Here is a 27,700-nt window from a genome sequence, read left to right as displayed (position 1 = left end):
AAGGGCAAACAACGATTAGGGCGACACCTGCAGCTGCCGCAGCAGAGGGTCAAGGTCTTTGCTATATAAAGAGTTCTCACAGATCAACAACACGCCAGCGCCCCAGCAACAACACAGGCGGGCACAGCAGCCAGCAGGTCCCAGCACGGACTCGTGTCTGACACGCGCAGGACACCCTGTTCAAGTGAATGGGTCATCAGAAAACCGCTTTCTGTGATCAGATGGGCACAGATCCACACCTCTGGCCAGGCCGGTGCCTTCCGGAACCCGCTGGGTGCTGTGCGTAGGGCCGGTCGATCCTCACTGTTGTTTGCTTTGTAGGAAAGGCCCGGAAGGGAGGAGGAAGCACACAGGCATTTCTGGATTGTGTGATTTCAGGGATGTGGGGTCGTTTTTATACTTCTGAGCACATTTCATAATTTTTTGAAAAATAGCTTTAAAAACTAGGTCAAGGAATCTCCACTTCTGAAGAGACCCGGGGCTGGGAACCAGGTTCAGTTTAGTGGAGCAGGCTCCCCAGCAAACAAGTGCATTTAAACCATAGGTGAGGCCCGGCCGGTGTGGCTCAGTGGTTGAGCTTTGACCCGGGAAGCAGGAGGTCACGGTTCCATTCCAGGTCAGAGCACATGCCTGGGTTTCGGGCTCCATCCCCAGTGGGGGGCGTGCAGGAGGCAGCCGATCCACGAGTCTCTCTCACCATTGATGTTTCTATCTCTCTCTCACTCCCTCTCCCTTCCTCTCTAAAATCAATAAGAACATGTTTAAAACACACACACAAAAGAAATTAACAAATAAGTGAGAACTGTATATCCGAGGCTGACTTCCTCAGGCGCAGTCTCCCCAGGACCGCCCCCCCCCCCCCCCCCCCCCGCCAGGGCTGGAGCCGGGCGGGCGGGGCTGTCCTGCTGCCCAGGTGGCGGGGGTGGGGCAGGGGCTGGAACTGGCTCTGGGAGGCCTGCCCAGGGCCCTCCCCTCACTCAGTGACGCGGACGCGCTGACTTGGCGGGGTGGCAGGCGGGGTGGCAGGTGGGGTGGCAGGTGGCTACGGGACGCAGTGTGGCGATCGCACTGTAAGGCACGCAGATGCTGGATCACCAGGTCACACACCCGGACCTCATAGGCCAGGGATGCCACGTGCCCTGCAGTAAAATCAAATAAGAACAGATGGGTAGACCCCGCGGCCTGGAATTGCCCGGGAGGCTCCCGGGAGGTGGGCCTGGGGGGAGGTGGGGAGGAGCGGCCCTGCCCAGGTGTCCAGCGAGTGGCTAAGCTGGGGGGGGGCAGGTGTCCCACCCAGGGGACATTTGCACATTTGCGATGTCTGGAGACATTTCCGGTTGTGCTGCTCGGTGAGGAGGGGCAGGGGTGGGGGGGGGGCAAGGATGTGCTCCATCCTGCAGGGCCCAGGCTGGCCCAGCCCCAGCGGCAGTGCGGGGCGGAGACCCGCTGCCTGGCCTGGGCTGGCGGGCATGAGGCAGGCCGCAGACCAGGGACACCTGCCGGGGGCGGGACCTTGACCCCACGCGTCTCCCCCCCAGGTGGGTGTGGGCGCGCCCGCCGGGGCCCTGTGAGCGGAGGATGGGAACACCCCCCGGCCATGTCTCTGGGCCGCCTCCTCCGCCGGGCCTCCTCCAGAGCCTCGGACCTCCTGACCCTCGCCCCGGGGGCCGGCGGGCCCCGCTCCATCCTGGACGGGGAGATCATCTACTCCAAGAACAACGTGTGTGTGCACCCGCCCGAGGGGCTGCAGGGGCTGGGGGAGCACCACCCAGGTGAGCGAGAGGAGGGGAGGGGAGGGGAGGGGGGGGGAGGGGGGGCGGGGCCCAGGCCTGGCGGGAGGTTTCAGAGGCTCCGGTGTCACTTCCCCACTTGGCCTCACCGTCACCCTGTGGTCGCCTGCCCAGTGATGGGGCAGGTGTGCTGGGGGCGGGGGAGGTCTGGGCCCAGGTCTGGGGGGCCGTGTGTTCTGGGTGTCAAACAAGCGCCCGCACAGCACGGCCTGGAGAGCCTGTGGCTGAGTCCTGCTGCGATGGAAGGCGGGGCGGGAGGGGCAGGGGTCTGGGCGCTCCTCCCAGTCCCAGAGCCACGTGACTGATGTGGGAACACTTGGTCCCCGTGCACAGCTGGCCGGTAGCCCCGGCTCTCGGACGGGAGCCGTGTGTGGGGCAGAGCCCAGCTCCCGCCCTGGATGACCTCTCAGGACAGAGCCCGGGGGGCCGGGGGGGCCGGGGGCCTGTGCAACAGGCCCGGGAATCAGGACACCTCGAAATGGCAGGTGCTGCCGTGGGAAATGCCACCGTCCCCCCAAACTAAGGGTGCAGGAGCCCAGGGAGCCCGCCCACCCGCTGCCGGCCTCCAAGATGCTGCCCTCTGCCAGCCACCAGCGGGCCATGGAGAGGTGGCCCCTCGCCCAGAAGCTGCATTAAAGAGAAACATGCCCGCCTGGCGCGGCTCAGGGGCTGAGCGTCAGCCTGTGAACCAGGAGGTCACGGGCCGATTCCCGGTCAGGGCCCAGGCCCAGGCTCGGGTTGTGGGCTCCATCCCCAGTCGGGGCCTGCAGGAGGCAGTGGATCCATGATTCTCTCTCATCATCGATGTTTCTCTCTCCCTCTCCCTGCCTCTCTGAAATCAATAAGAATATATATTTTTAAAAGACAAATGTGCCGAGAGGGCGGTGGCCAACTGAACGAGACCCGCAGGGCAGCCACCATCTGGAGTTCATCCCCGTGGGAAAGTGTCCTGCGTCCCTCCCCACGGGCTGTGACGCTGGGGCCTCCTGGCTGCTGGACAGGGGCGCTGACCAGCCTCAGGAAAGCTCTGGGCTCCAGGCCTGAGGTGGACCCCAGGTGGACAGGGTGGGGCTCTGGACGCGAGGAGGGCTCGGGGAGGGAAGCACACGACAGGCCGTTGCTGGGGCGGTGCGGCCGGTCCTCACCTGGGCACTTAGCAACCCCCGCAGCCATCACTCATCCCAGGCCCGACTGTCCCCAGGCTCCCCAGTCCTCAGGGCCCTGGGTGTGACCGGCAGGGTGTGGCCTCTGTGTGCACGGCCCTCCCTCACCGCTGTCCCCTCCCCCACAGGCTACCTGTGCTTGTACATGGAGAAGGATGAGCTGCTGGGGGCCACCCTCATCCTCGCCTGGGTCCCCAACTCCCGGATCCAGCGGCAGGACGAGGAGGCGCTGCGCTACATCACCCCCGAGGGCTCCCCCGTGCGCAAGGCACCCCGTCCGCGGGCCCGGCGCACCCAGAGCTCGGGCGCTCCCTGCCGGGCCTCCCCCACGGAGCCAAGGCCCCCCCTGACCCCCCAAGACGAGGACATCCTGGTGGTGGCCCAGGGCCTCCGGGGCACCCTGCGCGTCAGCCCTTCGCCCGAGGACGGGGAGAAGCTGGCCCAGGGCCTGGGGATGGACGGCGCCGTCCCAGCCTCGCAGCCGGCCCACAGCGACTCGGGCATCCTGTCCGCGGTCAGCTCGCAGGACGGGACTGAGGAGGGGCGGGAGCCGCGGCCCGAGGCGGGCGAGGAGGAGGCCTCCATGGAGCTGTCGGCCGAGGGTGTGAGCAGGGACAGCTCCTTCGACTCAGACTCGGACGCCTTCTCCTCGCCCTTCTGCCTGTCGCCCGTGAGCGCCGCCCTGGCGGAGAGCAGCGGCTCCGTGTTCCTGGAGGGCGAGAGCAGGTGAGTTTTTGGGGCTGGGGCTGGGGCTGGGCTGTCCCACCGGCCACGCTGGGGACCGCGGGGTGTGTCGCCAGCTCTGCGTGGAGCGCTGAGGACAGAGCCTGCGCCCTGTCCTGTTCCTGCTGCAGCGGCCAGCTGTCCCCCTGCGGGGGCTGGGGCACCCGTCTGCCCACGGAGGGGATTATGCCTCTGGTGGGCCTGATGGGGGGTGGTTGTCATGGCAACCATGCAGCATCCTGGGGGTGCTCAGGGCCCCCACAGAGGTGGGCGCGCACAAGGCTTGTGCAAACCTAGCCGGGCCGGGGCCACCCCTGGCCAGAGGCCACCCAGCCAGTCCCCTGGCCAAGCTGGATGGGAGCCCAGCTGGGTCCACACCAGGCTTGGGGGCACTCGGGACCCAGTGAGCCCGGCAGCCAAGGAGCAGGTGCAGGGACGCGGAACGCTATGCGGCCTCAGCGGGAAGGAATTTGCGATTCTTTCTGATATCGGACCCTCGATAACTTGTGCTCCGTTAAAGCCCGAGGGTGCACGGAAAACATTTTCCACGTTCGTGGGGGGGGGGGTGTTCATATCAAAGGGGCAGCCAGCTGTGGCCCAGGCCCCGGACCCAGGAGGCGCCCTGAGCGGTGAAGTGATTCCACCCGAGAACCAGGCTGGGAATGAAGCGCAAGCCCCGGCCTGGGGCCTGCGGCGGGCCTCGGAGCGCCCCCTGGTGGTGCCACGCGGCAGCGCAGCCATACCTGCCGGTGTCCAGCACCCCAGGGGCGGGGGACAGGTGTCTGAGCTCTTGTCTTCACTGTGCTTAGAGAGGTGGCAGGCTTGGTGGACGGACCGTGGCGGATGGTCCCGTGGCGGATGGTCCCGTGGCCGCGGTCTCGGTGGCGGATGGCCCCATGGCCGCGGTCTCGGTGGCGGGTGGCCCCGTGGCTGCAGTCTCAGTGGCAGGACGAGGACGGGGCCGGGCCTGCTCAGCTGCCTGGTTCCTTAGGCGCTTGGGTTTGGGAATTCGGGGACCTTGTTGGGAATCCGTTTCCTCATTCGCGAGGTGGAGTCGTAATCTTCGTCTGTGGGTTCCCCTGAGAATTCACTGCTGGCCCCCCCTCCCTCTCGTCCTGGGTGCTCCTCCAGCCCGGCCCCGTGAGGGTCCCCCCGGCCTCTTCCATCCAGTCCCGATGCCCGGCTGTTCCCAGCAGATTCTCACCCGGGCGATTCTGCCCCAGGGGGCGGTGACAACGGCAGGAGACATTTGTCACCACAGTAGGTGGTGGCCAGGGGTGCTGTGAGCACCCACAGTGCACAGGGCTCCCCACGACAGCGATCTGCTCCCCACATCGGACATGCAGGGCCCGGAGCTCCCTGGAGGTCCTGGTCGCCTCGGACAGACTCGGGGCCCTAGAGTTGGGAACTCGTTTTCTTCTTTTTTAATGTTTAAATGTGAATTTATTGATTTTAGAGAGAGCAACATCGATTTGTTGTTCACTCACTTATGCATCCCTGGGCTGACTCCTGTGTGTGCCCTGAGTGGGGACCCAACCACCTGAGCTCCCAGCCTGGGTGTGTGTGTGTGTGTGTGTGTGTGCATGCGTGTCTCTGTGTGTGCACGTGTGTGTGCGCGCACGCATGTGTGTGTGTGTGTGTTGTCCTAAAATGCACCTAACACACTTGCTGATGTGCCCATTTTCAACTACAAGTCAGGGCCATTCCGTGTTTTGCACCATCACCTCTGTCCAGTTCCAGAACTTTCTCATCGCCCCCAAAGGAAGCCCTGCCCCAACTCGCAGCCACCCCGGCCCGCCCAGCCCCCGCCCCCGCCCCCGCCCCCGCCGGGCCGCTTCCTGCCTCCTGGGATGCGCCTGTTCCGGCCCCTGTGTCCGAAGTGGGACCGACCGGGCAGGGTGGCCCCCGTGTCCGGCTTGCACCGTCCTCAAGGCCCAGCCCGCAGGAGCAGTGTCAGGCCTCCTTCCCTGGCCGCCCGGTGCCCAGGTGGCTCCGCTGCAGCCGGCGCGGACACCGCCCTGTGCTGTCTGCAGACTCCCTGATGCAGAACCGCGCCCCCCCCCCCCCCCCCCGTTGGTGTCCCCGTCATCTCTCCGCTCAGAGCTTAGCCCCTGCGCTGGGCTCCGGGAGGTGGGAGTCCTGGGCAGGCACAGACTGCCTTGTCCGGGCGGCACCCCGGAGCCCCCTGTGGCTGGGCTTTGGGCCAGTTCAGCACCAGATCCCAGGATCCTGACCCAGCGGCGCATGGCAGGCTCCTGGGGCTTAAATTCAGCCTGTGAACCAGGAGGTCCCGGTTCGATTCCCGGTCAGGGCACACGCTCTGGTTACAGGGGTCCCAAGTGGGGGGCGTTCAGGAGGCAGCGGATCCATGATTCTCATCATTGATGTTTCCGTCTCCCTCTCCCTCTCCCTCTCCCTTCCTCTCTGAAATCAATACAAATATATATTTTTAAATGTAGATCTGGGTTCTGAGCGGGGCTGGGGTGGGGCCTGGAATTTGTATTCTTTCCGCGGGTGATTTTTGTGGGAGCCAGACTTGGGCATTGGGTGACCCCCACCCTTTCTGCTCCCTCTGATCGCCTGCACGGTGCTGGGACTGGAAACCCCGGACTAAATGGCCAGTGTACTGGCCACCATAGGACAGACATCCCTACGCCCCGCGCCCGGGCAGCTTGTAAACCCCATGCCCAGACTGCACCCCGCACCCGGCCCATGGAGCCAGGATCGGTGGGGGCAGGGTCCCGGGAAGGGCAGTGTCTGAGCCCCAGGGTTCCCGGTGTGCAGAGGGGTGAGAACCATGCTCGGAGGGGGCGTGGTCCCTGCTTCTCCAGCGGCCGGAGCGCAGGCATCCGGTTGGACCAGACGCCCCTCAGGGGGCTTGGCTTTGCGGACACGGACACGGACACGGACACGGGTGCACCCAGAGCTGCTCCCGGAAGGAAGGCTCCTGATTTAACTGGGAATTGCGTCCCCCAGCGGGGAGGGCAGGCTGGCTCACGGGGTCCCTCTGGTGGCAGGACCGGGGAACTGCACGTGGAGGCTGAGCGAGTGGCTGGGGACGGGCCGGGAGGAGGACCAGCGCCCCCATCGGAGAGCCCGGACATTGTGTTCCGTGGCAGGTGGATCACAGAGGGCCAGTGGGGCCAGAGGGCCTCGCCCATTCCGGTGCCGCCCGCGGGGGGAGCCGGCAGGGCCTGGTCTCTTAGATGGCGAGGCCGCCTGACGTACCAGCCCCAGCACAATGAGGCCAGGAGTCCTTGACCCCATGAGCCTCCAAGGCCCAAGGCTGATCGCGGACCCTGCCCCCGGGTCCCAGCTCTGCCCGCAGGACTGGCTTCTGTGCTCCTCCCACCGCGCCTTCCTGGTCAGAGATCGAGGCTTGGGTTGGGGGGCGGTGAGTGTGGCACCCCCCCCCCCTGCAAGATCATCTGTTTCTGTCCCGAAAGGCACCCGGTGCACCTCAAGGGCCCGCTGGGCGAGGATGTAGTACAGCGGGACCCCACCCCACAGGTCGACCCCCGTGTGGATCCCCCCGTGGCGTGTCCGCAGGCCCCGTGGGCAGTGCATTGCCCTGTTATAAACTGACACGCAGCTCCTCCCCCAACAGCAGAGGGCCTCCTGGAACTCCTGCTGAGACGTGATCCATGACAGAAGCCAGACGCCCTTGCGTGAGGATGTCCCTCCCGGGGTCTGCATGATGGAGGGAACAGACCTAACGCCCGCGGGCGGTTCAGGGGCTGAGCGTCGACCTAGGAACCAGGAGGTCAGGGTTCGATTCCCGGTCAGGGCACAGGCCCGGGTTGTGGGCTCGATCCCCAGAGTGGGGCGTGCAGGAGGCAGCCGGTCCATGATCCTCTCTCATCATGGAGGTTTCTCTCTCCCTCTCCCTTCCTCTCTGAAATCAATGAAAAATGTATGTATATAAAAAGAAGCCTGTAACAGAAGAGGACATACACCCAGCTCAGTCCCTCTCTCAGATCAGGGTTTTAACTGGGCCGTGTGCCCGAATCGCATGCCACCTGTGGCATGGGGGCTCCTGGCATGCATTTTCCTGAGGAGGGAGCACCATCGACTTCCCAAGGGCCTGTGACCCGAAGTCAGTGCTGCCCGAGGGGCGAGTGCGCAGCCCCAGGATTCACGCTGTGGCAGAAACAGCAGGCGGGTTACACGCATGTTCTTTAAATACGTCTTTATTGATGTCAGAGAGGAAGGGGGAGGGAGAGAGAGAGAATCATCAGTGATGAGGGAGATCACTGATCGGCTGCCTCCTGCACGCCCCCCACTGGGGATGGAGCCCGCAACCCGGGCCTGTGCCCTGACCAGGAATCGAACCCTGACCTCCTGGTTCATAGGTCGACGCTCGACCACTGAGCCACGCCGGCCGGCCCACATTCTGTTGAAATCTGTGCTGCGGCCTGACTTGTGGGGAAGCCCTGCCCAGCCTCGGGCTTCGTGCCGTGGGCGCCCCAACCAGCGTGACCGGGACACGGGTCTCTGGTTTCCCAGGAGATTGGTGAACACGAGGCAAACCGCCGCCGGACGCGGTACGGGCGGCACAGGGTGAGGGAAATGCGCCAGGAGCAAGGATCACGTGACTCGGTAATTTTTTTTTCCCTTTCTTTCTTAGTTTTCAAAAAACGTTCGCCTGTCATGATGTGAATCTCACAGGGAAACGCGTGTTAAAATAGCCGGTAGTCCCTGCGCGCACCGCCTGCTCCCCGCCTTGTTAATGAAAGAGCCCCCAGGGCACGCGATGCTAATGACCTGCCAGCACTTGTCACCGCGTCCCCCAGGGCAGACGGAGCCTCCTCTGCTCCCAGGCCCTCGCACCCTGCCCAGGGGTCCCCGCAGGCTGGCTGGGCTTCCGCAGCCGAGGGGAGAGAGCGCCCCACGGAGGGAGCAGGGAGCGAGGCTGGGAACCATGGGGCGGGGAAGGGCGAGCGGGCAGGCTCCCAGGCGGGCGGGCATCCAGCAGGACCCGAGGGCAGGTGGGCGGTGCCCTGCAGCCGCCCCTGGGCCCGCGTCTGAGCTGCGGCCGCCCCCCCCGCCCCCCCCCCCCCCGCACACCACCCCCTGCTGTGCCCGCCGCCCTGAGCCACGTGGCCTGCGCTTCCCACCCAGCAGCCTCTTCAGCTTCTGGGGACTCCTGGCCACATCCCTTCAATCTCAGCCCCGGCTTCCCGTGGCCCCTCCTCCATGTTCCCGTGGCCCCTCCTCCCTGTTCCCGTGGCCCCTCCTCCATGTTCCCGTGGCCCCTCCTCCCTGTTCCCGTGGCCCCTCCTCCATGTTCCCGTGGCCCCTCCTCCCTGTTCCCGTGGCCCCTCCTCCCTGTTCCCGTGGCCCCTCCTCCCTGTTCCCGTGGCCCCTCCTCCCTGTTCCCGTGGCCCCGCCTCCATGTTCCCGTGGCCCCTCCTCCCTGTTCCCGTGGCCCCTCCTCCCTGTTCCCGTGGCCCCTCCTCCCTGTTCAACACAATATGGCACCTGCTTGTGCAGCAGTTACGCTGTAGCAGGGGCTGTAAGTAACGTGGAGACGAAGTGTTGGGGGGGGGGGGCGCGGAGACAAACTCTGGGCCTTTTGTCTGAGCGGCTTGAGCGGCGGGGGGTCCGGGAACGGATGCCCTGTGGACGCGAGGGACGCGGTCTGAGTGTGGAGTCCGCGTGGTGGTCGCACATTGCAGCTTTGCCACGTGGCCGCCGCAGGCGCCCGATAGTCACGCTGAGCCCTGTTCCCGTCGCACCCCTGGCCCGCCCCCCGCACTCCCCCTCCCCCCGCTGTGAGAACCGTGTGGAAGTGGGGAGGACTCTGCCACCTTTGAGACGGGCTCTGTTCTTCCGAGTCATTCCCTGGAGCTCCTTCCCGGTGGTCGCACCGGCGGTGCGGTCCGTGCCTGTTCACTGCTGCGATTCCACGGCGCGCGCTCATCCCCAGGCGTGAACAGGCCGCTTGGGGTGGGGGTGGGGGAATTGGGGTTACGAACAAGCTGCTGTGAACACCCCTGTACGGGCTTTTGTCGGACGTGGCTTTTCTGGGGTGCATTCCCAGGGGCGCAGTGCTGGGTCGTGTGCACGGAGATCGCGTGTTTCCCAGAGCGCCGGGCTGTCCTCCGCTGCCGCCGGCAACACGTGACTGGCCCACGCTCTCGGCATCTTCACCAGCGTCCGGTGTGGTCCCTTTTTTCCCCTCTTTTTTCCATTCTGATGGCTCATTGTGGTTCTCGTGTGCATTTTCTTTAAAAAAATTTTTTTATTAATTTTTTATTGATTTCAGAGAGGAAGGGAGAGGGAAAGAGAAACAGCAATGATGAGAGAGAATCATGGATCAGCTGCCTCCTGCACGCCCCCTGCTGGGGATCGATCCCGCAACCCGGGCCTGTGCCCTTGACCAGAATTGAACCCGGGACCCTTCAGTCCACAGGCCCACGCTCTATCCATTGAGCTAAACCGGCCGGGGCTGATAGCCACATTTTCCACACGTTAAGCGCCAGGCCTGCTTTGTCTTCCTTTCCGTTCAGCCCGCGATACCCGATGTCACCGACGTGCTGGCAGCACCAGTGACTGCCCGGTCTGGACGGAAGCATAGTGTCAGTCACCGGTGACCGCCATGGCGCTGAACGTGTAAAAGTAAAGAGAGAGAGAGAGAGAGAGAGAGAGACAGAGAGAGGGAGAGAGACAGAGAGAGAGAGAGAGAGAGAGGCGCGTAAACCTCACGTTGGTCGTTACCGTGCACCTGCAATGCAGCCAGTTCCCCCGCGGGCGGTCGGAGTGAGGGGCTGTCCACGGGGGATGCTCGGCGTCCACGTTGGAACGGAGCCTTGGGAGCCGTGTCCCCCCCCCCCCCCCCAACCGCCATGGCAGGCGCCGATGCGCGGGAGGCTCGGCGCTCAGCCAGCTCCGCTCTGAGCAGGTTGGCGCCCAGCTTTTCTCTAAGGTTCCCTGGTCACCCCCTTCCTCCCGGTGCCCCTCCCTTTGTCCTGGGTGTGGACAGGGGCATCTCGGAGGAGGTGGGGGTGTCCCGTGGCCCCGACGCCTCCCTCCTGCCGTCACCGCCCAGTGTGACAGGAGCAGGTTCTCCTGAGGCCGCGCTGCCCCCACCCCCCCACCCCCATGGCGAGGAGGCAGCTGGGCCTCCCTCCCGACAGGGGCTCCCCTGGACGGCGCGGCGCTGGCGGGATGTCAGACCGGCAGACGCAGCTGCTCGCTCACAAACCACACAGCCCTGGGGACCCTGACGCAACCGTGGCTGAGGGTGCGGGGCTGGGGCTGGGGCTGTCGCCGCGGGGAGCCCCCCAGGGGCCGCTCTGGCGTCAGCAGCCCTGGCGGAGGCCCGCGTGGCTCTGGGGACCGAGCGGAGGCCACGGGAGCTGCCGGGAGCCGGGGCCCGCGGAGCCCTCGCGGCTGTCGCCACGCGGCCCGTAGCTGACGAAATGCCCTGCCGTGGGGGACCCGTCTGTGATGCAACCGCCGCCCCGCCTCGCTTTGTGCTGACACGGGGGCCGCAGGGGGAGGGCAGGGGAAGGGCGGGCGAGGTCACGCGGGCCTCCGCTCCCTCAGCCCCTGGCCCTGCCCGTGATGTGCGGGGACCAAAGGCCCCCGGGGTCCCTCCGCCGACACTCAGAACCGGTCCCTGCTTCAGGGGACCCGAAAGTGTTGCCCCCCTCGGCCCAGCCACGCGGACTCCTCGCCGGCCGCCCACAGCAGGTGGCGCGAGCAGGTCCCGGCTTCCCTGGCTGCAGGTGGCGGCCCGGGGCCCTGATGTGGGCCCTGGAGCCCAGGCCCAGGCACACCGGCTCTGCCCGCTCCGGCCTGGCCCGTTCTTACCCTCTCTGCCTCGATTTCTCCTCCGAGAGATGCAGGAGGCGTGGCCCCGAGGTCCTGGAGTCCTGATGGGCGCATCCCAACCTCTTGCGTCCCGGGAGGAGATGCTGAGAGCAGCCCAGGGCTCCGGCGGGTGCACCCCACTGTTCAGCATGTTGCTGGCTTCCAAAATGGGGGGCAGCCCCTCTAGGGAAGCGGGGCGTCTCCCAGGGGGCTTTGGGGCTAGAAAGGGCTACAGGAGGGAGGCGCCTGCGGGGTGGGGGGAACAGGGAATAGGAAGTCGGAGGGGACATGTCCTGGGACGAGGCGGCATCTCTCACGTGGGGCCTGGGAAAGGAGACCCCCCCCACATCCGGGGACGGGGAGGGAGGGACCCCGGGAGGTGGGGGTGGCCCGGGAGCCCGGGCTGGGGGCGGGGCGGGGCGGCTGTGCGGATGGGCGCTGGGATCCGGCTGCCTCCGTAAATATTTAAACAGCAGGATTATTTTTGGTCGCCGCGGCCTCTCTTGGGCCTGGCGGGCTGCCGGGCAGGTGTCGGGTGACCAGCAGCTCCGTGTGCTGCCCGTGCTCCGCGTGGGCGCTGTCCCGGCGACCACAGTCCCGGCAACCACAGCGTCACTGGGCCGCTGTCCCCCGGGAGAGGGGACAGACAGAAGCAGCCGGGCTGGCACCTTCGGGGGCGACCCTCATGACAAGTGTGGGTCGCACGTCTCGAAGTGAGACGGGCTCTTTTCTCTGCCGTTGAAAGGGACAGTTCCTCGCCCGGTCGGTGTGGCTCCGTGGTTGAGCGTCAACCTGGGAACAGGAGGTCAGGGTTCGATTCCCGGTTGGGGCACAGGCCCGGGTTGTGGGCTCCATCCCCAGTGGGGGGCGTGCAGGAGGCAGCTGATCCATGATTCTCTCTCATCATGGATGTTTCTCTCTCCCCCTCCCTTCCTCTCTGAAATCAATAAAAATATTTTAAAAAGAGAGAAAGTGACAGTTCCCTGAGCTTCCAAACCGCACTTGGTGGCGTGGCAGCTGTGGAGGCCGGAGCCGGGCACCAGGGGTTTCCGTCCACAGCCCCACCCGGATGCAGGGACCATGGAGTGTGCCCGGCGCGGGGAGGCGCCAACCGGGCAGGCTGCTGTGGACGCGGGCACCGAGGTCCCCCTGGGCCCGCTCCCTGCGAAGTGATGGCCGTTCCCTGCAGCCCCCGCGGTGGGTCTGTGTGGGCACCACTTCCTGCCCGTGCCCAGAGGACGAAGGTGAGGCTGCGGCACCGCCTTTGCGCTCCATTTTCCCCGAGGCAGCCCTTCCTGGAGGGATCTGTGTGCCCAGCAGGTGGCAGGCTTCCCTCAGAGGAGCAGGGGCGTCCACCGCCCCGTCCACCGCCCCGGCCCAGCCACCCCCAGCCCAGGGCGCCCCCGCTGTGAGGGCCATAGGCCTCCTGGAGAGGAAGTTCCCCCGGCCTCCCCCCTCCCCCTGCCTCTCCCCTTCCCCCTCCCCCTTCCCGCCTGCTCTTTTAAAAAAAATATTATTTTATTGATTTCAGGGAGGGAGAGGGAGAGAGAGAAACATCAATGAGGAGAGAGAATCATGGACCAGCTGCCTCCTGCCCGCCCCCCACTGGGGATGGAGCCCACAATCTGGGCCTGCGCCCCGACCGGGAATCGAACCCTGACCTCCTGGTTCAGAGGTCGACGTTCAACCACTGAGCCGTGCCGGCCGGGCCTGAGCTGGGTTTCCTTTCCGAGCGGGTCGTGCTGCTGGTGCCCTCGCAGGGCCAGCGGCTCAGACCCCAGCCGGCTCCCCGGGCCGAGGCCACTGGCCGGGCCTTCCCTGGCGCGGCCTCTATTTCCAGCTGACGCCCCGCCAGACCCTCTACCTCCTCCCCGGTGCCTGGGGCAGAGCCGTCGGCGTGGCGGCCCCCCCCCCCCCCCCAGGCCTGGCCTCTGGCCTCCGGGCCTCGGGCAGGGGCACCAGCTGATGTCAGACCCAGGATGGGGTGGGGTCCGCCCGGATCAGCGGGCACAGGGACGTGGCCTGCGTCCTGTCCTTGTCACGCCCCCTGTGGATGCGCTGACCCCGGGCACGGCCCGCCCGGTCTCAGGGCGGCCTTGTCTGGAGTGGGCTTGGCTGGACTCCCTGCTTTCGTGACAACAATGGTGTTATTAGTGCCGTCTCAGTGGGTCCCGGCCAGGGGCCTGTTTCCTCGTCCCCACCCCCGTTCGCTGGACACTGCGGCTCAGCCCCCCGTGTGGCCCGGGCTGGGCCCCAAACACCCTCCCTGCTGCCTCGGAGCAAAGCAGTGGGGCTGGGGGGGGGGGCACCTGGGGGCGGGGGGCCTGGCCAGGGCCCCACTGCCCGAGGGGCTCAGTTGCAAAGCCTTGGGCCCCGGAAACAGCTCAGCACACGTGACTGTGAGCTTGGGGAGCCCCGCGAAGGTCAGCCCTAATCGGCTCTCACAGGCCCGCGTCCCTGAGGGCCCACAGCTGGGGCCACGGTCCCCGGACCGCCCAGCCGAGCCCGATGCCTGGTGACTCAGCAGCCGCCACCGCAGTCACAGGGCGCCGGCCTGTGATGACCTGCCCGTCCCGTCCCCCAGCGACGCGGCAGCCCGCCCCCGGGAGAAGCCTCTAGAACCGCCCTGAGCTCTGGGCCTCGCCAAGCCCTGGCGGGGAGAGGCACCTGTTAGGGCGTCGCCTGGGGGGGCGGCGGGCGGCGCTGCCGTGTCCCCCTCCCAGCACCCGCGTCGTGTTGACTCTGGGGCCTCTCTGTCACTCACAGGAGACTCGGACCCGGCTCAGCCTGCTCTCGAGGCTGGGACCCGGGTGATGGTGACCTGGTGACCCCACGCAGGAGTGAGCGTGGGGCGGGGCGGGGAGGCGGCTGGAGGACGCCACTCCAGGTGTTAAAGGGCCAACCCGGCCCTGGGCTTGCAGTGGCGTTCTTCGGGGGAAGCAGGACCGTGCATGAGGGCCTGTGGGGTCCCCACAGTTGGGGTGCCCGTGGGGCCCCCGGGATCCTGTCTGAGAGGACAAAGCCGGGCCCAGCGCCCCCTCCCGCCGCCACTCCCTTCTCCAGCCTCAGGGCCGCCTCCGGGGAAGCCCGTCTGTCCCTGGCTTTTCCTGGCGGCCAGGGCGCGAGGGCCGAGGGGCCTGGGCGGAGGGCAGGCGTGGGCGGGGAAGGTGACACGGCCGCCGGGCCAGCTCCGGGCCACGGCACGTGGAGGACAGGTCAGGTCTGACTGCACCGGCTCGTCAGGCGAGGCTGTGATTTCGCGAGGGACCCACCGACAGCAAGGGGCCGCGGCGTCTGCGGGGCTGGCCACCCTGAGAGGGCACGTCTCACGCAGCCTTCCGGAGGGCTCCCTGCGCCCAGCGCTGTGCTTGGGTTCCCCCTCTGTGTTATCATTGGCTTGTTGAGCTGACATTTAAGTTCACCAGGAGAGTCCGGCCGGGTGGCTCAGCGGTCAGTGCCGACCGATGACCAGGAGGCCACGGCTCCATTCCCGGTCAGGGTGCGTGCCCGGGTTGTGGGCTCCATCCCCAGTAGGAGGCGTGCAATGATTCTCTCTCATCATTGATGTTTCTAGCTCCCTCTTCCTTCCTCTCTGAAATCAATTACAAATATTTAAATAAATAAACTCCCTGGGAGCAGCCTGGCTGGGGGAGGGCGCAGGTGGCGGTGTGGGCGTGGCCTCTGCCGCTGGGTGGATGGGGCTGCCCCCCCTTCCCCCTCCTCCCCCACCCCTGCCCGGGCGCCTGGGGACTGTGCCTGATGGAGGAGAGTGTGGGGCCGCCTTCAGTTTGAAGCAGGGGAGGGCCCGCCGCCCAGCGCCGTCTCCAGGTGGGGGCGCCCTTGCTGTGTGACTTGGGAAAGAACATACAGACGGGGCAGCTGCCCCCTAGCCCAGGAGCCCGGCTGGTGGCGGGCGGCGCTCCCTGAGGTGTCAGGGGAAACATTCCGAGCAAATAAAGGCGTGATTTCTGGGCGAACATGGGACCTTTGCCCTCCCCGGTCCCAGCGGCAGCAGCTGGGGCCCAGGGGGCTCTAGTCCTTTCAAAACTGAACATGGGCCTGGGCGGCGAGGGAGGGCCCTGGCTCCGAGCACAGCCCTGTACACATGTCACACAATACACATGCACATGTGTGCACACGCGGACATGTGTCACAGCGTACACACAATATGCACAGGCACATGTGCGCACATCACACTACACACAATGCACATCACACCACACTCAATATGCACACACATACATGAAAGATCATACATGCACACATAAACACATGTATACAATACATACGCACAAACGTGTGCACTCACACGCACATGCTCACACACTCGGGCACACACTCAAACGCACATGTGCACACTCACATGTGCGGGCGCACACTCACGCACGGGGTGTGCGCTCACACGCACGGGCGCGTGGTCACATGCACGGATGCGCGCTCACATGCACGCGCGCACGCTCACACGCACGGGGTGCACACTCATACGCATGGGGTGCGCGCTCACATGCACGGGGTGCACACTCATACGCATGGGGTGCGCGCTCACACGCACGGGGTGCGCGCTCACATGCACGGGGTGCACACTCATGCACGGGGTGCGCGCTCACATGCACGGGGTGCACACTCATACGCACGGGGTGCGCGCTCACATGCACGGGGTGCACACTCATGCACGGGGTGCGCGCTCACATGCACGGGGTGCACACTCATACGCACGGGGTGCGCGCTCGCACGCACGGGGTGCGCGCTCGCACGCATGGGGTGCGCGCTCACATGCACGGGGTGCACACTCATACGCACGGGGTGCCCGCTCACATGCACGGGGTGCACGCTCATACGCACGGGGTGCCCGCTCACATGCACGGGGTGCGCGCTCACATGCACGGGGTGCACACTCATACGCACGGGGTGCCCGCTCGCACGCATGGGGTGCACACTCATGCACGGGGTGCGCGCTCACACGCATGGGGTGCACACTCATACGCACGGGGTGCGCGCTCGCACGCATGGGGTGTGCGCTCACATGCACGGGGTGCACACTCATACGCACGGGGTGCCCGCTCACATGCACGGGGTGCGCGCTCACATGCATGGGGTGCGCGCTCACATGTAAGGGGTGCGCGCTCACATGCAAGGGGTGCGCGCTCACATGCACGGGGTGCACACTCATACGCACGGGGTGCGCGCTCACATGCACGGGCGCGCGCTCACATGCACGGGGTGCGCGCTCACACGCGCGGTGCATGTCAGGAGAGAAGGCGAAGGGCCGTCTCCTCTGCGTGTTTGCTTCCTTGGTTTCTGTTTTCAGTCGCGTTCGGATGGCGGGGCGGCCTGTCCCTGTGCGCTGACGCTGTTCCCCTCGGGTCGCACACGGAGTCCGCCAAGACCCTCAGAGGGTCCGGCCGGCGCCCCCCCCCCCCCCACGGGCCACAGAGTGAAGGCTCAGGAGGGGCAGGCCCTGCCGGTCTGGCCAGCGCCGTCCCCTAATCCCCGCCGGGCCTCGCAGCGCCCTTTGCCCGGAGAACCGGCTGGGGCAGCGCCCAGGGCCGCGCGGAGGAGTGAGGCCGGGCAGGGCTGGCAGCCACGGTGCCTCCGGCCCCTCCCCTCCCGCCCCGCCTCGCTCTCCCAGAAGGACGGGGTCACCAGGGCTGTTTACTCTGATTTAAAAATAGCCATCCTCACAGAAGCCTGTCCCCCACCCGGTGCGGGGAGCTGCCGGGGGGGCGTGGCCTGATGCTCCCTCCGCGCTCCTGGCTGCGGGGCCCTCCACCCCGGGCCTGACCACCTCCGGGTCGGGGCCCCACGGACACCAGATCCCCCAGATGGCTCTGTTCCAGGCTGCGAAGGGGGCCCGGAAACAGCCGCGGGGTCGCAGGGAGAGGGGACAGCTGGCCTCAGTCCGGCTCCTCCCGCGTCCTGACAAACGCAGCCCCTGGCGCCCCGCCCCGGGAAGGGCCTCAGACGGGGTGTGGCGCAGGCTCCTGCTCAGCCAGACCTTCCTGTCGCCCTCCCGGGGACGGGGACGTCTCCCCCGAAGGCCCAGCCCCTGCGGCCGGCAGCCAGGCCTCCCTGGGGAGTGGGAGGCCCCGCAGGGCGTTGGTTCCCAAGATTAAACCATTCATCCCCGCTGTGCCAGGGGCGGCGGCTCTGGTCCCGCCGGGTGGGTGCCTTTTTGAGGAGGGAGGGCTTTGGGGGCGCTTCTCGGGGGCGCTCTGAAATGGTGACCCCGGGTGCAGGGCTGCGGCGCGGGTCGCCTCTGTCAGGCGTTTGCAACGGGAATGCAGACCCGCGAGTGGCGCTCGTGCCCAGCGCCTCTAGAGGTGCCAGTGTGCACGGGGCGCGGCTGGAGGGCGCATCGGCCTGCGCTGCGGGGATGGGACCAAACGCACGCCCCCCCCTCCCCGCGCACTGGGTGGGGGCTGCGGGGCGGGAGGGGGTGGGTGCTCACAGGCATCGGCTCTGCTGATTCCCGCGGGTGCTCCTCAGAGTTCGTCCCTGATCTCCCGTTGGGTGGGTGGCAGCTGCCAGCGCCGGCCGAAATATAAGCAGGGCCCAGGCGGGAGCTTTCAAAGCAGCAGCTACTTCCGGGAGCAGAGACTTCTGGGGGTGATGCTCCGTAACCTCCTTGCTCTCCGTTGAAATCCCGCTTCCCCGAGCGAGTTTGGCGGGAGGGGGGCCCCTAATTGGGTCCCCTGGGACCTCTGCAGCCTTGATTGGCAGTTGTCAGCGGCGGGAAGTGGAGGCCCGCGGAGGGGGGAGCGTGCAGTTAGAGGGGTCTTCACGCAGGAAGTTAATGAGCTACTCAGTAGCGTTTAGCACAGCGTACAGGGGGTGCGAAGGAGGATCAGTGGGAAACGCTGGTAGGAGAGGGCCTGGCCGGGCCGCACCCCCATCTGACTCAGTGCCCCCGGCCCTTTGAGAATAGGGGACGCCAGCCTGGGGCCGGTGGGAGGGCCCCGGAGCCATCCACCTGCCCAGCTTCCTCGTCATGAAAATCAGTTAGATGTGTCTTCAGACGGGTCTGCGCTGGGTTGAACAGAGTCCCCCCAGTTCATGTGTCCCCCCGCTGAACCCCAGAGTGTGTCCTTACTGGGAAGGGTCTCTGCAGACGGGATGAAGGTGAGGATCAAGGTGAGGCCATCCTGGAGGAGGTGGCCCCAAATCCAGTGAGTGTCCTTGGAAGACACAGCAAAGGACACAGACGTGGAGAAGGCCTGTGACCAGAAGGGGTTCCTGGAGGGATGCGGCCACAGCCAAGGAGTGTCCACAGCAGCCGCCAGGGCCGGGAGAGGCCCGAGGACCCTCCCCGGCCAGCAGAGGGTGCGCGGCCCAGGGGCACCAGGATTTGGGACGCCTGGCCTCCGGAACGGGGACAGAGCACCTCCCTGTGGCTTGTCAGGCCCCGGTGGGTGGTAACTTGTTACGGCAGCGGCCACGCCAGAGCCCTGCTCCCATCTGTGGGGATGGGAGGCCCAGCGTGGGCGCCGGGGTCTGAAGGCAGAGAATGGCTGGTGGGCAGAGGAAGCTGCACCGAGAGGCGCGGAGGCGCTGGGTCTGCCTGTTGGTTTTTGTTTGTTTGCTTGTTTGTTTGTTTTTTATTGATTTCAGAGAGGAAGGGAGGGGGAGAGAGAGATAGAAACACCAGTGGTGAGAATCATTGATTGGCTGCCTCCTACATGCCCCGTACTGCGGGGGGGGGGGTGTGTGGGGGAATCAATCCCGCAACCCGGGCATGTGCCCTTGGCTGGAATCAAACCTGGGACCCTTCAGTCCACAGGCCGGTGCTCTCTCCACTGAGCCACACCAGCCAGGGCTCCGCCTGTTTTCTCACCTCCTTTTCTTCCCGGCCGAGGACGCACAGGTGTGGCCGCCGCCCGGCTGGTCTCGGCTCCCGGGGGGAACGGGTCTGCTGGGGTGGCTGTTGCTGAGAGAGGGTGGGTTTCGCTGTCATGTCTGGGCTCTCGCCTTTGGCGGTTTGAATGGTTTGTTAGGGGCTGTCTCTCTCGTTCTTTCTAAACGTGACGGCTACGCGCGGGAGACGCTTTGGGACACGGAAGAGGCCTGCGCTCTGCACCCAGCGCGGCCATTGCTAACTTGTGGGCCCATTTCCTCCGGCCTCGTGTTTGTTTCTTTTAATATGTGTTTGCATTGATGTCAGAGAGAGGGGGAGGGAGAGACAGAAACATCAAAGAGGCGAGAGAACCATGGATTGGCCGCCTTCTGCACGCCCCGAACTGGGGATGGAGCCCACAACCCGGGCCTGTGCCCTGACCGGGAATGGGACTGTGCCCTCCTGGTTCATGGGTTGACGCTCAACCTCGGACCCGCACCGGCCCGGCAACAGCGCTGGTTTTCAATGTGGTCACGGCTTCAGCTTTGAAAGAGTCACATGATGGGTGAGGCGCTGGGTGAGGCGGGACCCGGGGACCCCGAGTTCCTCGCGCAGCTGCGCATTGGGAGCGGGTTCGAACCAGGCACGGTGGGCTCTGCGGGGCCACGCGGGGTGGAGCTGCGGTCGCCCCTCATTTTCTCTTGCCCACACGCACCCTTTCGGGCTCAGCCCTGAATGGGCTGTGCACCTGCCGCGGAGGAGACCCGCGAGGTCCCGATTTCTTATCCGGGTGCCATCCCTGTAAACGGCCGTGCAACTCGGGCCTGGGCTCTCGGAGGTGAGCCCGCTCCCTTGCTCTCCCCGCAGCGAGGATTTCAAGGCCGGGTGGGCCCGGGCAGGGGCAGGGGCAGGGGCAGGGGCAGGGGCTGGGGCAGGGGCAGGGGCAGGGGCAGGGGCTTGGGCAGGGGCTGGGGCAGGGCCAGGGGCAGGAGCTGGGCGCTCAGCAGCCAGCGAGTGGGGGGAGGGGGGAGAGGCGTGGCCTCCGCTGCGGGCTGTTCATTACGGTGCCTGTTCATTACGGTGCGGGATTTATTAGCGGTGCCCTCGGCTCCCTCCGCCTCGAGCACATTTGCAAATGCCTCGGGGAGGACGGGAACAAATGGCTCCTGCCAGCGGCGTCTCCGGCCGAGCTGAACGGGCGGATAATCGCGTTACGGAGGAGCCCGCCTGGCAGCCGCAGCCAGACCCACCGGCCTGGCGGTTACACGGCCGGAGCGCAGGCCCGAGCGCAGGCGGCGGGTCAGGTGAAACCGCTCTGCCTGTTGCCGAGAGCCTGACGGTGCTGCTCCGTGTCTTGTCCTGATCGTGTTGGTAACAAACCCGAGTAACTGCCGCTCTCCTCCTCCGGTGACTTCCAGCCTCACCCTTAGCCCTGAGCTCCGCGGCCCGGGGGCGGCGCTGTCCTCCGGCTCCGCAGGGCTGGGCTGTGGTTATGTCCTGCTCCGCCCGGTCTGCCCCCACCCGCGGCTGCGGCGTCGCGCTGGGGGGAAGGCCGCACTGGCCCGGGTGTGGGCTGATAACACCGCAGGGTCGCCCACCGCAGGTTGCAGGGGCTAAATAACGGAATCCTCGGGGCTCTGCTTCGACCACCCCATTCGAGGGCTCCCAAATGTAGGCCGCGCACACTGGCGCAGGGGCGCCTCCGCGCAGGCCTGGCGCGCTGGCCGCGTTGATTGATGTCCTGGATGCTTCCCGAACCAGCCCGCCCTGCACGGCGCAGCCTCGGGGCCGCGGGACCAGGCAGGCCCAGCCCAGGGGTGGGTTGATCCAGCACTGCCTGCGTGCGTGCTTCCGTGCACCTGTGTGCGTGTGCTCGTGCTCACCTGTGTGCGTGCGCCTGTGTGCGTGCGCTCACCTGTGTGCGTGTGCTCACCGGCGTGCATGCGCGTGCACCTGCGTGTGTGCGCCTGTGTGCGTGCACCTGTGTGCGTGCGCTCACCGGCGTGCATGCGCGTGCACCTGCGTGTGTGCGCCTGTGTGCGTGCACCTGTGTGCGTGTGCTCACCGGCGTGCATGCGCTCACCTGCGTGTGTGCGCCTGTGTGCGTGCACCTGCGTGCGTGCGCTCACTTGTGTGCATGCACCTGTGTGAGTGCAGGTGCATGATGTTCATGACCTGATTGTCCCCAGTAGGCCCTCCCTGCCACGCAGAACAGAAGCACAGAGGGTGAGTGACCGTGTCTCCCTGAGGGTGAGCTCGCTGTGGGTTTTTCTCGATGCCTTTGCCAGGTTGAGGGTGTGTCTTTCTATTTGTCGTTTGCCGAGGGTTTTTATTATGAAAAGCTGTTGGATTTTTGTCATCGCATGTTTTTTCTGCAGCTAATGAGGTGGTTCTGTGGTTTCTGGCCTTTGCTGACCTGGCGTGTGACCTTGACCTCCGCGTGTTGAGCCACCTTGGCATTCCTGGCCCAAGTCCCACTTGGTCGCGGTGCCTAACCCTGTTCTATGTTGTTGGGTTTAGCTTGTTGTTTCTGATGATCAGAATGATGCATTATGCCTTTTAGAAAACTTATAAAATAAAGAACAAGCTGAAAATAAAGCACCAACATGCCATCTAAAGTTTTCGTTATTATAATGTTGGTATCGTTTCCTACTTATACAATCTCTCTATATAAAAGGCTAATATGCAAAGTGTCCCCTGGGAGTGCGACCAGGGGAATGGGAGTATGATGGGCACTGACCACCAGGGGGCGGCACAGAACATGGCGGGCCACCAGTGGAAGCAGGGGCGCCAAGGGTGAGGGAGTGAGCGAGGGAAGGAGGGGTGGGGGGGACCTGATCGCTGGCCAGGCCTAGGGACCCTACCTGTGCATGAATTTTGTGCACCGGGCCTCTAGTGTAGATATAAAATACCGGTAAATATACCTCAGATATAAAACCATATTTCATAGAGTTTTGTATCCCAGTTTCTTCTTTCAATATAACAGTGTGAGAATTTCCTTTAGTCAATAAATACGTCTATAAAATGTATCACAATATATGAAAAGATTCCCCTATTGTTAGAAACCTAGTAATCATACTGAGTTGAATGTTGGTGTTTGGGGGTTTTTTGCAACGTCATTGAAGTATAATTAAGGTACAGTAAACTGTATGTATTTAAAGTGCCCGGTTTGCTGAGTTTTGACATGTCTGCACCACTGAAGCCATCCCCCCGTCGAGGTCATGAACTTCCCCATTTCCCAAGGCGCCTCATGGCCTCTGTAAGGCGCCCTCCCTCCGGCCCTGCCCCCAGACGACTTACCTGCCTCTGCCACTGTAGACTCGTTTGCATTTCCTGGGATTTTATATAAACGAATCGTGCTGTATGAGGTTTTGTGGGTTTTGGGGTTTTTTTGTCTGGCTTCTTTACTCGGCACAATGCTTTTTCACACCGTGGCCTGCACCCTCAGTTCATTCATTTTTCGCGCCGAGTCCTGCACTGCAGGCGTCCGCTCACCTGCTGGGCGGGTTCAGGTCTCAGCTCTCACACATGCAGCCGCCGCGGACTGTTGTGCAGAATTCTTGCGCATGGACCTGTGCTGTTACTGCTCTCGATACATCCTGGGGGTGGAATGACCAGGCCGCGGGGTGGGTGGGTGTTTCACTCCGTCCATTCCCAGCAGCAGGGGCGGGAGTTCCAGCCCCCCCCCCCTCATCGGCCTGGGCGGGGCCAGTCTTTGAGGTTAGCCTCCCAACAGGCGTGCAGGAGCGGCTCGCTGTGGTTTGCGTTTGCACTTTACCCTGCAATGCAAATGGTTGAAAGGTGGATGTTAATCGCCATCCCCCCCCCCCCCCCCCCACACACACACACTGATATCCAGCTGCCCTAACGCCATCTGCAGAAAACGACCCTTTCTCCGCTGGATCTTCGTCAGTGATGCTGAGTAGCCTTTCATGCAGCCTTTGGGGCCCGCTTCTTTCGCTTAACACCATGCACTTGAGCTTCACCTTTGCTGTTTGTATCCGCTGTTTGCTACTCTGTATCCGCTGCTTGCTACTCTGTATCCGCTATTTGCTACTCTGCATCCGCTGTTTGCTACTCTGCATCCGCTGTTTGCTACTCTGCATCCGCTGCTTGCTACTCTGTATCTGCTTCTTGCTACTCTGCATCCACTGTTTGCTACTCTGTATCCGCTGTTTGCTACTCTGCATCCGCTGCTTGCTACTCTGTATCTGCTGCTTGCTACTCTGCATCCACTGTTTGCTACTCTGTATCCGCTGCTTGCTACTCTGTATCCGCTGCTTGCTACTCTGTATCCGCTGTTTGCTACTCTGCATCCGCTGTTTGCTACTCTGTATCTGCTGTTTGCTGCTTTGTATCCGCTGTTTGCTACTCTGTATCTGCTGCTTGCTACTTTGTACCCACTGTTTGCTACTCTGTATCCGCTGTTTGCTACTCTGTATCTGCTTCTTGCTACTCTGCATCCACTGTTTGCTACTCTGTATCCGCTGCTTGCTACTCTGTATCCGCTGCTTGCTACTCTGTATCTGCTTCTTGCTACTCTGCATCCACTGTTTGCTACTCTGTATCCGCTGTTTGCTACTCTGCATCCGCTGCTTGCTACTCTGTATCCGCTGCTTGCTACTCTGTATCCGCTGCTTGCTACTCTGCATCCGGTGCTTGCTACTTTGTATCCACTGTTTGCTGCTTTGTATCTGCTGCTTGCTACTTTGTATCTCTGAGTCGAGGTCCGCTGTACAGAGGAGCTGCTGTTTGGGTCTCTGTTCGCCAGTGGAGAGATGCGCGTTCATTCCCGGTTTTGCAATGGCGAATGCAGCTGCCGGAACGTCCACGCAGATGCTGTGTGAACGCTTTCCAGGCCTCCTGGGCAAACGCCCGGGGGTGGGATGTTTGACCTGAGACGCTGCCGGACTGTTTCCCACATTCCGTTTTGCATTCATTGTTCATCTTGCACCCCCACCGGCACGCGTGGGATTCCAGTCGCCCCGCACCCGCCAGCGCCCCGCACTGTCCGTGTGCTGGTTTCTTACTCATTCTGCCCGGCGCGCAGTGGGTCAGGCCGTTCCTCTGTGTCACACGGCGCTTCGCTGACGTTTCTCTCCGGAAGGACGGTGTCCTGTGCTCACTGGCCACCTTCTCCGAAGAGGCACCTGTTCGCATCGGGGGCCAGTTTCTTCCGTTGTGTTGCTTGTTTTCTCGTCGCCCAGTCTTGAGGCTGCTATGTTCCGGGTCCAGGTTCTTCACCGGACCTGTGCTCTGCAGGCACTTTTCCCAGCCGTGGCTTGTCTTTCTGGGTCCTTAACAGTGTCTTCGGAGAGCAGAAGGCTTTCCGTTCTGGTGGAGTCAGCTTACCAGGCGCTTCCCCTTTATGGGCCACGCTCACTGAGTTTTAAGATTCCTCAGACACCTCCTGGGCGCGGGTCCTTTCTGGATGTGTGTGTGGTGGATGTTGCCTCCGGGGCTGCGGCCTGCATGTTTGTTTTTCTTTATGCTGTGTTTTGAGCACAAGGGTTTTTCTTTCTTCCACTTGATAAATGCATTCTTGTATAGTTTGTGCTTTTCGTGTTCTAAGAAACCTCGGCCTCTTCCACGGCCGTGAGGGTTTTTTCTCGTGGATCCTTGTCGAATTTTCAGTGTGAGGCATCACACCTGGGCCTGCGATCCACTTGGAGTGACGTTCTGTGTGTGGCGTGAGGAGAGGTCGATGTTAACCGCCCCCCGCCCTCCGCCCCTCGCATTTGTGGAAAATGATCCTTTCTCCGTTGTATCTTTGTCAGTAATGAGTTGATCAAATCTGTCTGTTTCTGGACTCGATTCTGTTCCTTTGATTTAAAAGTCTGCCTTTCACCTGTGCCCACATAGCAGCCTTGGTTGTTATAGGTTTGCATTCAGTCTCAAAACTAGGTAGTGTTCCAACTTTCTTCTTTTGTAGAACTGCTTTGTTTGTTTTAGGTATTTTGCATTTCCATGTGAATTTTAGAGTCGACTTGTCCATTTTTCTCCCCCTAAAATCCTGCTGGATTTTTTATTGGGATTGTGTTGAATATATAGATACATTGGGTAAGATACTATCGTACCAGTGTCAACTGTTGGAGTCCATGGACATGGTATACCTCTGTTTATTTCAGTTTCCTTTTATTTCTCTCAACAAGGTGTTGTGTTTTATAGCATAAAGGTCTTGTTGAATGTCCTGTGTTAGATTTATTTCTAAGGATTATATGTAGGGTTCTTTTCCTGCTATAATGGAATTTTTACAATATATTATACTTCTCAATGTGTCTGTTGCTAGTCTTTAAAAATACAATTAATTTTTGTACATTGACCTTTTACCCTGCAATCTTGCTAAATTCATGTATTAGTTTTTTTGAAAAATATATATTGTCATTGATCTCAGAGAGGAAAGGAGAGGGAAAGAGAGAGAGAAACATCAGTGATGAGAGAGAACCACTGATCGGCCGCCCCACCGAGTCCGCACCCCGGGCCTGAGCCCTGACCGGGAATCGAACCGTGGCCTCCTGGCCCATAGGTTGACGCTCAGTGGCCGAGCCACGCCGGCCGGGCTCACGGATTAGTTCTAACGGTTGTCTTATAAATCCCGTGGGATTTTCCGTGATATTGTCCTCACGGAGGAACAGGTTACTTCTTCTCCTTTTCCTGCCTCGGGGAAGCAGCCGTCCTCGCCTGCCCTGACCAGGGGAGCCCCGTCTCTCCCGCGGACGGGGTGCTCACCGCCGGAGGCCTGGGGCTGCCTGGGGCGGCTGGAGGAGGCGCCCTCCCTCCTCGTGTGCCCACAGTCCTGGTCGCGGATGAGTGCTGGATTTGTGTCCGGGCTTTTTATTCGCCGAGTCCTGCGTGTCTTTGTCACGGGCGCCTCTGGTTCCTTCCTTAGGACGAACACCGAGCGTGCGAACACCTAAGCCTTTGGCCTCCTGCTTCCAAACGGCCGATCGGAGGAACCCGGCCAGGCTGGGGCCCCTCAGCGGGCAGCGCCTGCTCCCCCAGACCCTCACCCGCCGAGACGTCATCATTTAAACCCGCTGCCCATCCCACGGGCTCCCCAGCGCGGCGTCTGCCTCGTTTCCGTTGATGTCATTCCTCTGGGATGAGCACTTTATTGGTTATTTGCGTTTAGTCTCGATCTGTGTCACATACTCTTTTCATTTTTGCTTTTTTGAGATACTTTATGTTGTAGAGCAGTTTTGGGGTTCACAGCACAATTGAGCAGGAGGTGCAGAGAGTTCCCATGCACCCCTCCCCGCACCTGCACAGTCCCTCCATCCCCGCCAGTGAATGAACCTGCGTGGACACGTCACCGTCACCAGAGCCCGCAGTGGGCGTTAGGGTCGCTCTGGCGCTGCACAGTCCATGAGACAGACGTATAATGACCTGGATCCCCCGTGTGGTAACCCCAGAGCGTATCACGCCCAAGAAGTCCTCTGCCCCCTCCCACTCCACCCCTGGGCTCGGGCCTACTGCCCGCCCGCCCCCCCCCCCCCCCAGCCTGCCTTTTCCAGCCGTCACGCGCCGGGTCACGCAGCCCGCAGGCTTCTCACCGGCTTCTCCCTCTGTCACGTGCGTTTCCGTTTCCCCGCGTCTTCTCGTGGTCTGACAGCGCTTTTCTTTTTGGCGCTGAATGTCTGCTATCTGCACGTGCGGGTTGTTTACCCATCACCCGCTGAAGGGCGTCTTGTTGCTGCCAATTTCTGGCACTTACGAGGCCCCTCAAAGGGGGGCATGTCTCCAGCCCCTCTCCCCAGCCCTCCCTCCCCCACTCCCCATCCCGCACGCCCTTCCCGACGCCATGGCTGCGCGCCCCGTGGAGCAGGCCGGGCTCCAGACCCAGATCCTGGTCGGAGAAACCCCAGCTCGGCTGCTGTGGCCGGAGGACTGGCCCCTGATGGCGAAGGAGCCGGGAGAGACAGCCCCCCCACCCTACCCCCCACACCTCCCCGCAGCACCCGCCTCCGGGCAGACTTGCGTGTAAGCCCTGGCCAGCCCCTCGGGGGGAGTCATTTGCATGAATTAATTGTTCAGCTGACTCAGGTCTCAGGATGAGACACAAGAACAAATGTGTAAGTTTGGTTTTATTTGAAAATGTTAACGTCTGGCCTCAAGGTCTCTTTGACCTTGAGAAGCACAGAGGTGTCTTCCCCCTCCAGCTTTTTCTGGAAGCAGACGCTTCCCGTGTGTGTCAGGATGTGCCTGTTGCTGTGTAACAAATGGCTCCTAATGTTGCCACGGAAACGCACGGCCTCTTGTTTACTCATGGTCCTCCTGGGCGGCTGGGCTGGGTCCAGCTGTTCATCTGGCTCCCTCAGGCTCCTGGGGCCGTCTGGGGGCGGGGGGGAGGGGTGCAGGGTCTGAGATGGCCTCTG

The 27,700-nt window shown here is 63.4% G+C and overlaps 1 protein-coding gene across 5 annotated transcripts in view; it reads left to right on the top strand.

Moving 5' to 3' along the window:
• Nucleotides 1-27,700, top strand: part of TBC1D16 (TBC1 domain family member 16) — a 50,471-nt gene that overhangs the window by 6,710 nt on the left and 16,061 nt on the right. For 4 of the 5 annotated variants that reach the window (XM_059671448.1, XM_059671447.1, XM_059671445.1 and 1 more), the window contains exons 2-3: nt 1,539-1,772; nt 3,082-3,679. The exons of the other annotated variant lie outside the window; for it this stretch is intronic. In XM_059671448.1, the coding sequence (XP_059527431.1) occupies nt 1,598-1,772; nt 3,082-3,679 (773 nt within the window). In that variant the 5' untranslated portion in view covers nt 1,539-1,597. The remainder of the gene's footprint in view (nt 1-1,538; nt 1,773-3,081; nt 3,680-27,700) is intronic. 5 annotated transcript variants of the gene reach the window in all.

This window comes from Myotis daubentonii, chromosome 16 (assembly GCF_963259705.1).
Source record: "Myotis daubentonii chromosome 16, mMyoDau2.1, whole genome shotgun sequence".
NCBI lineage: Eukaryota > Metazoa > Chordata > Mammalia > Chiroptera > Vespertilionidae > Myotis > Myotis daubentonii.
Note: the sequence above shows the minus strand (reverse complement) of the source record. Positions and strands in the feature narration are given on the sequence as shown.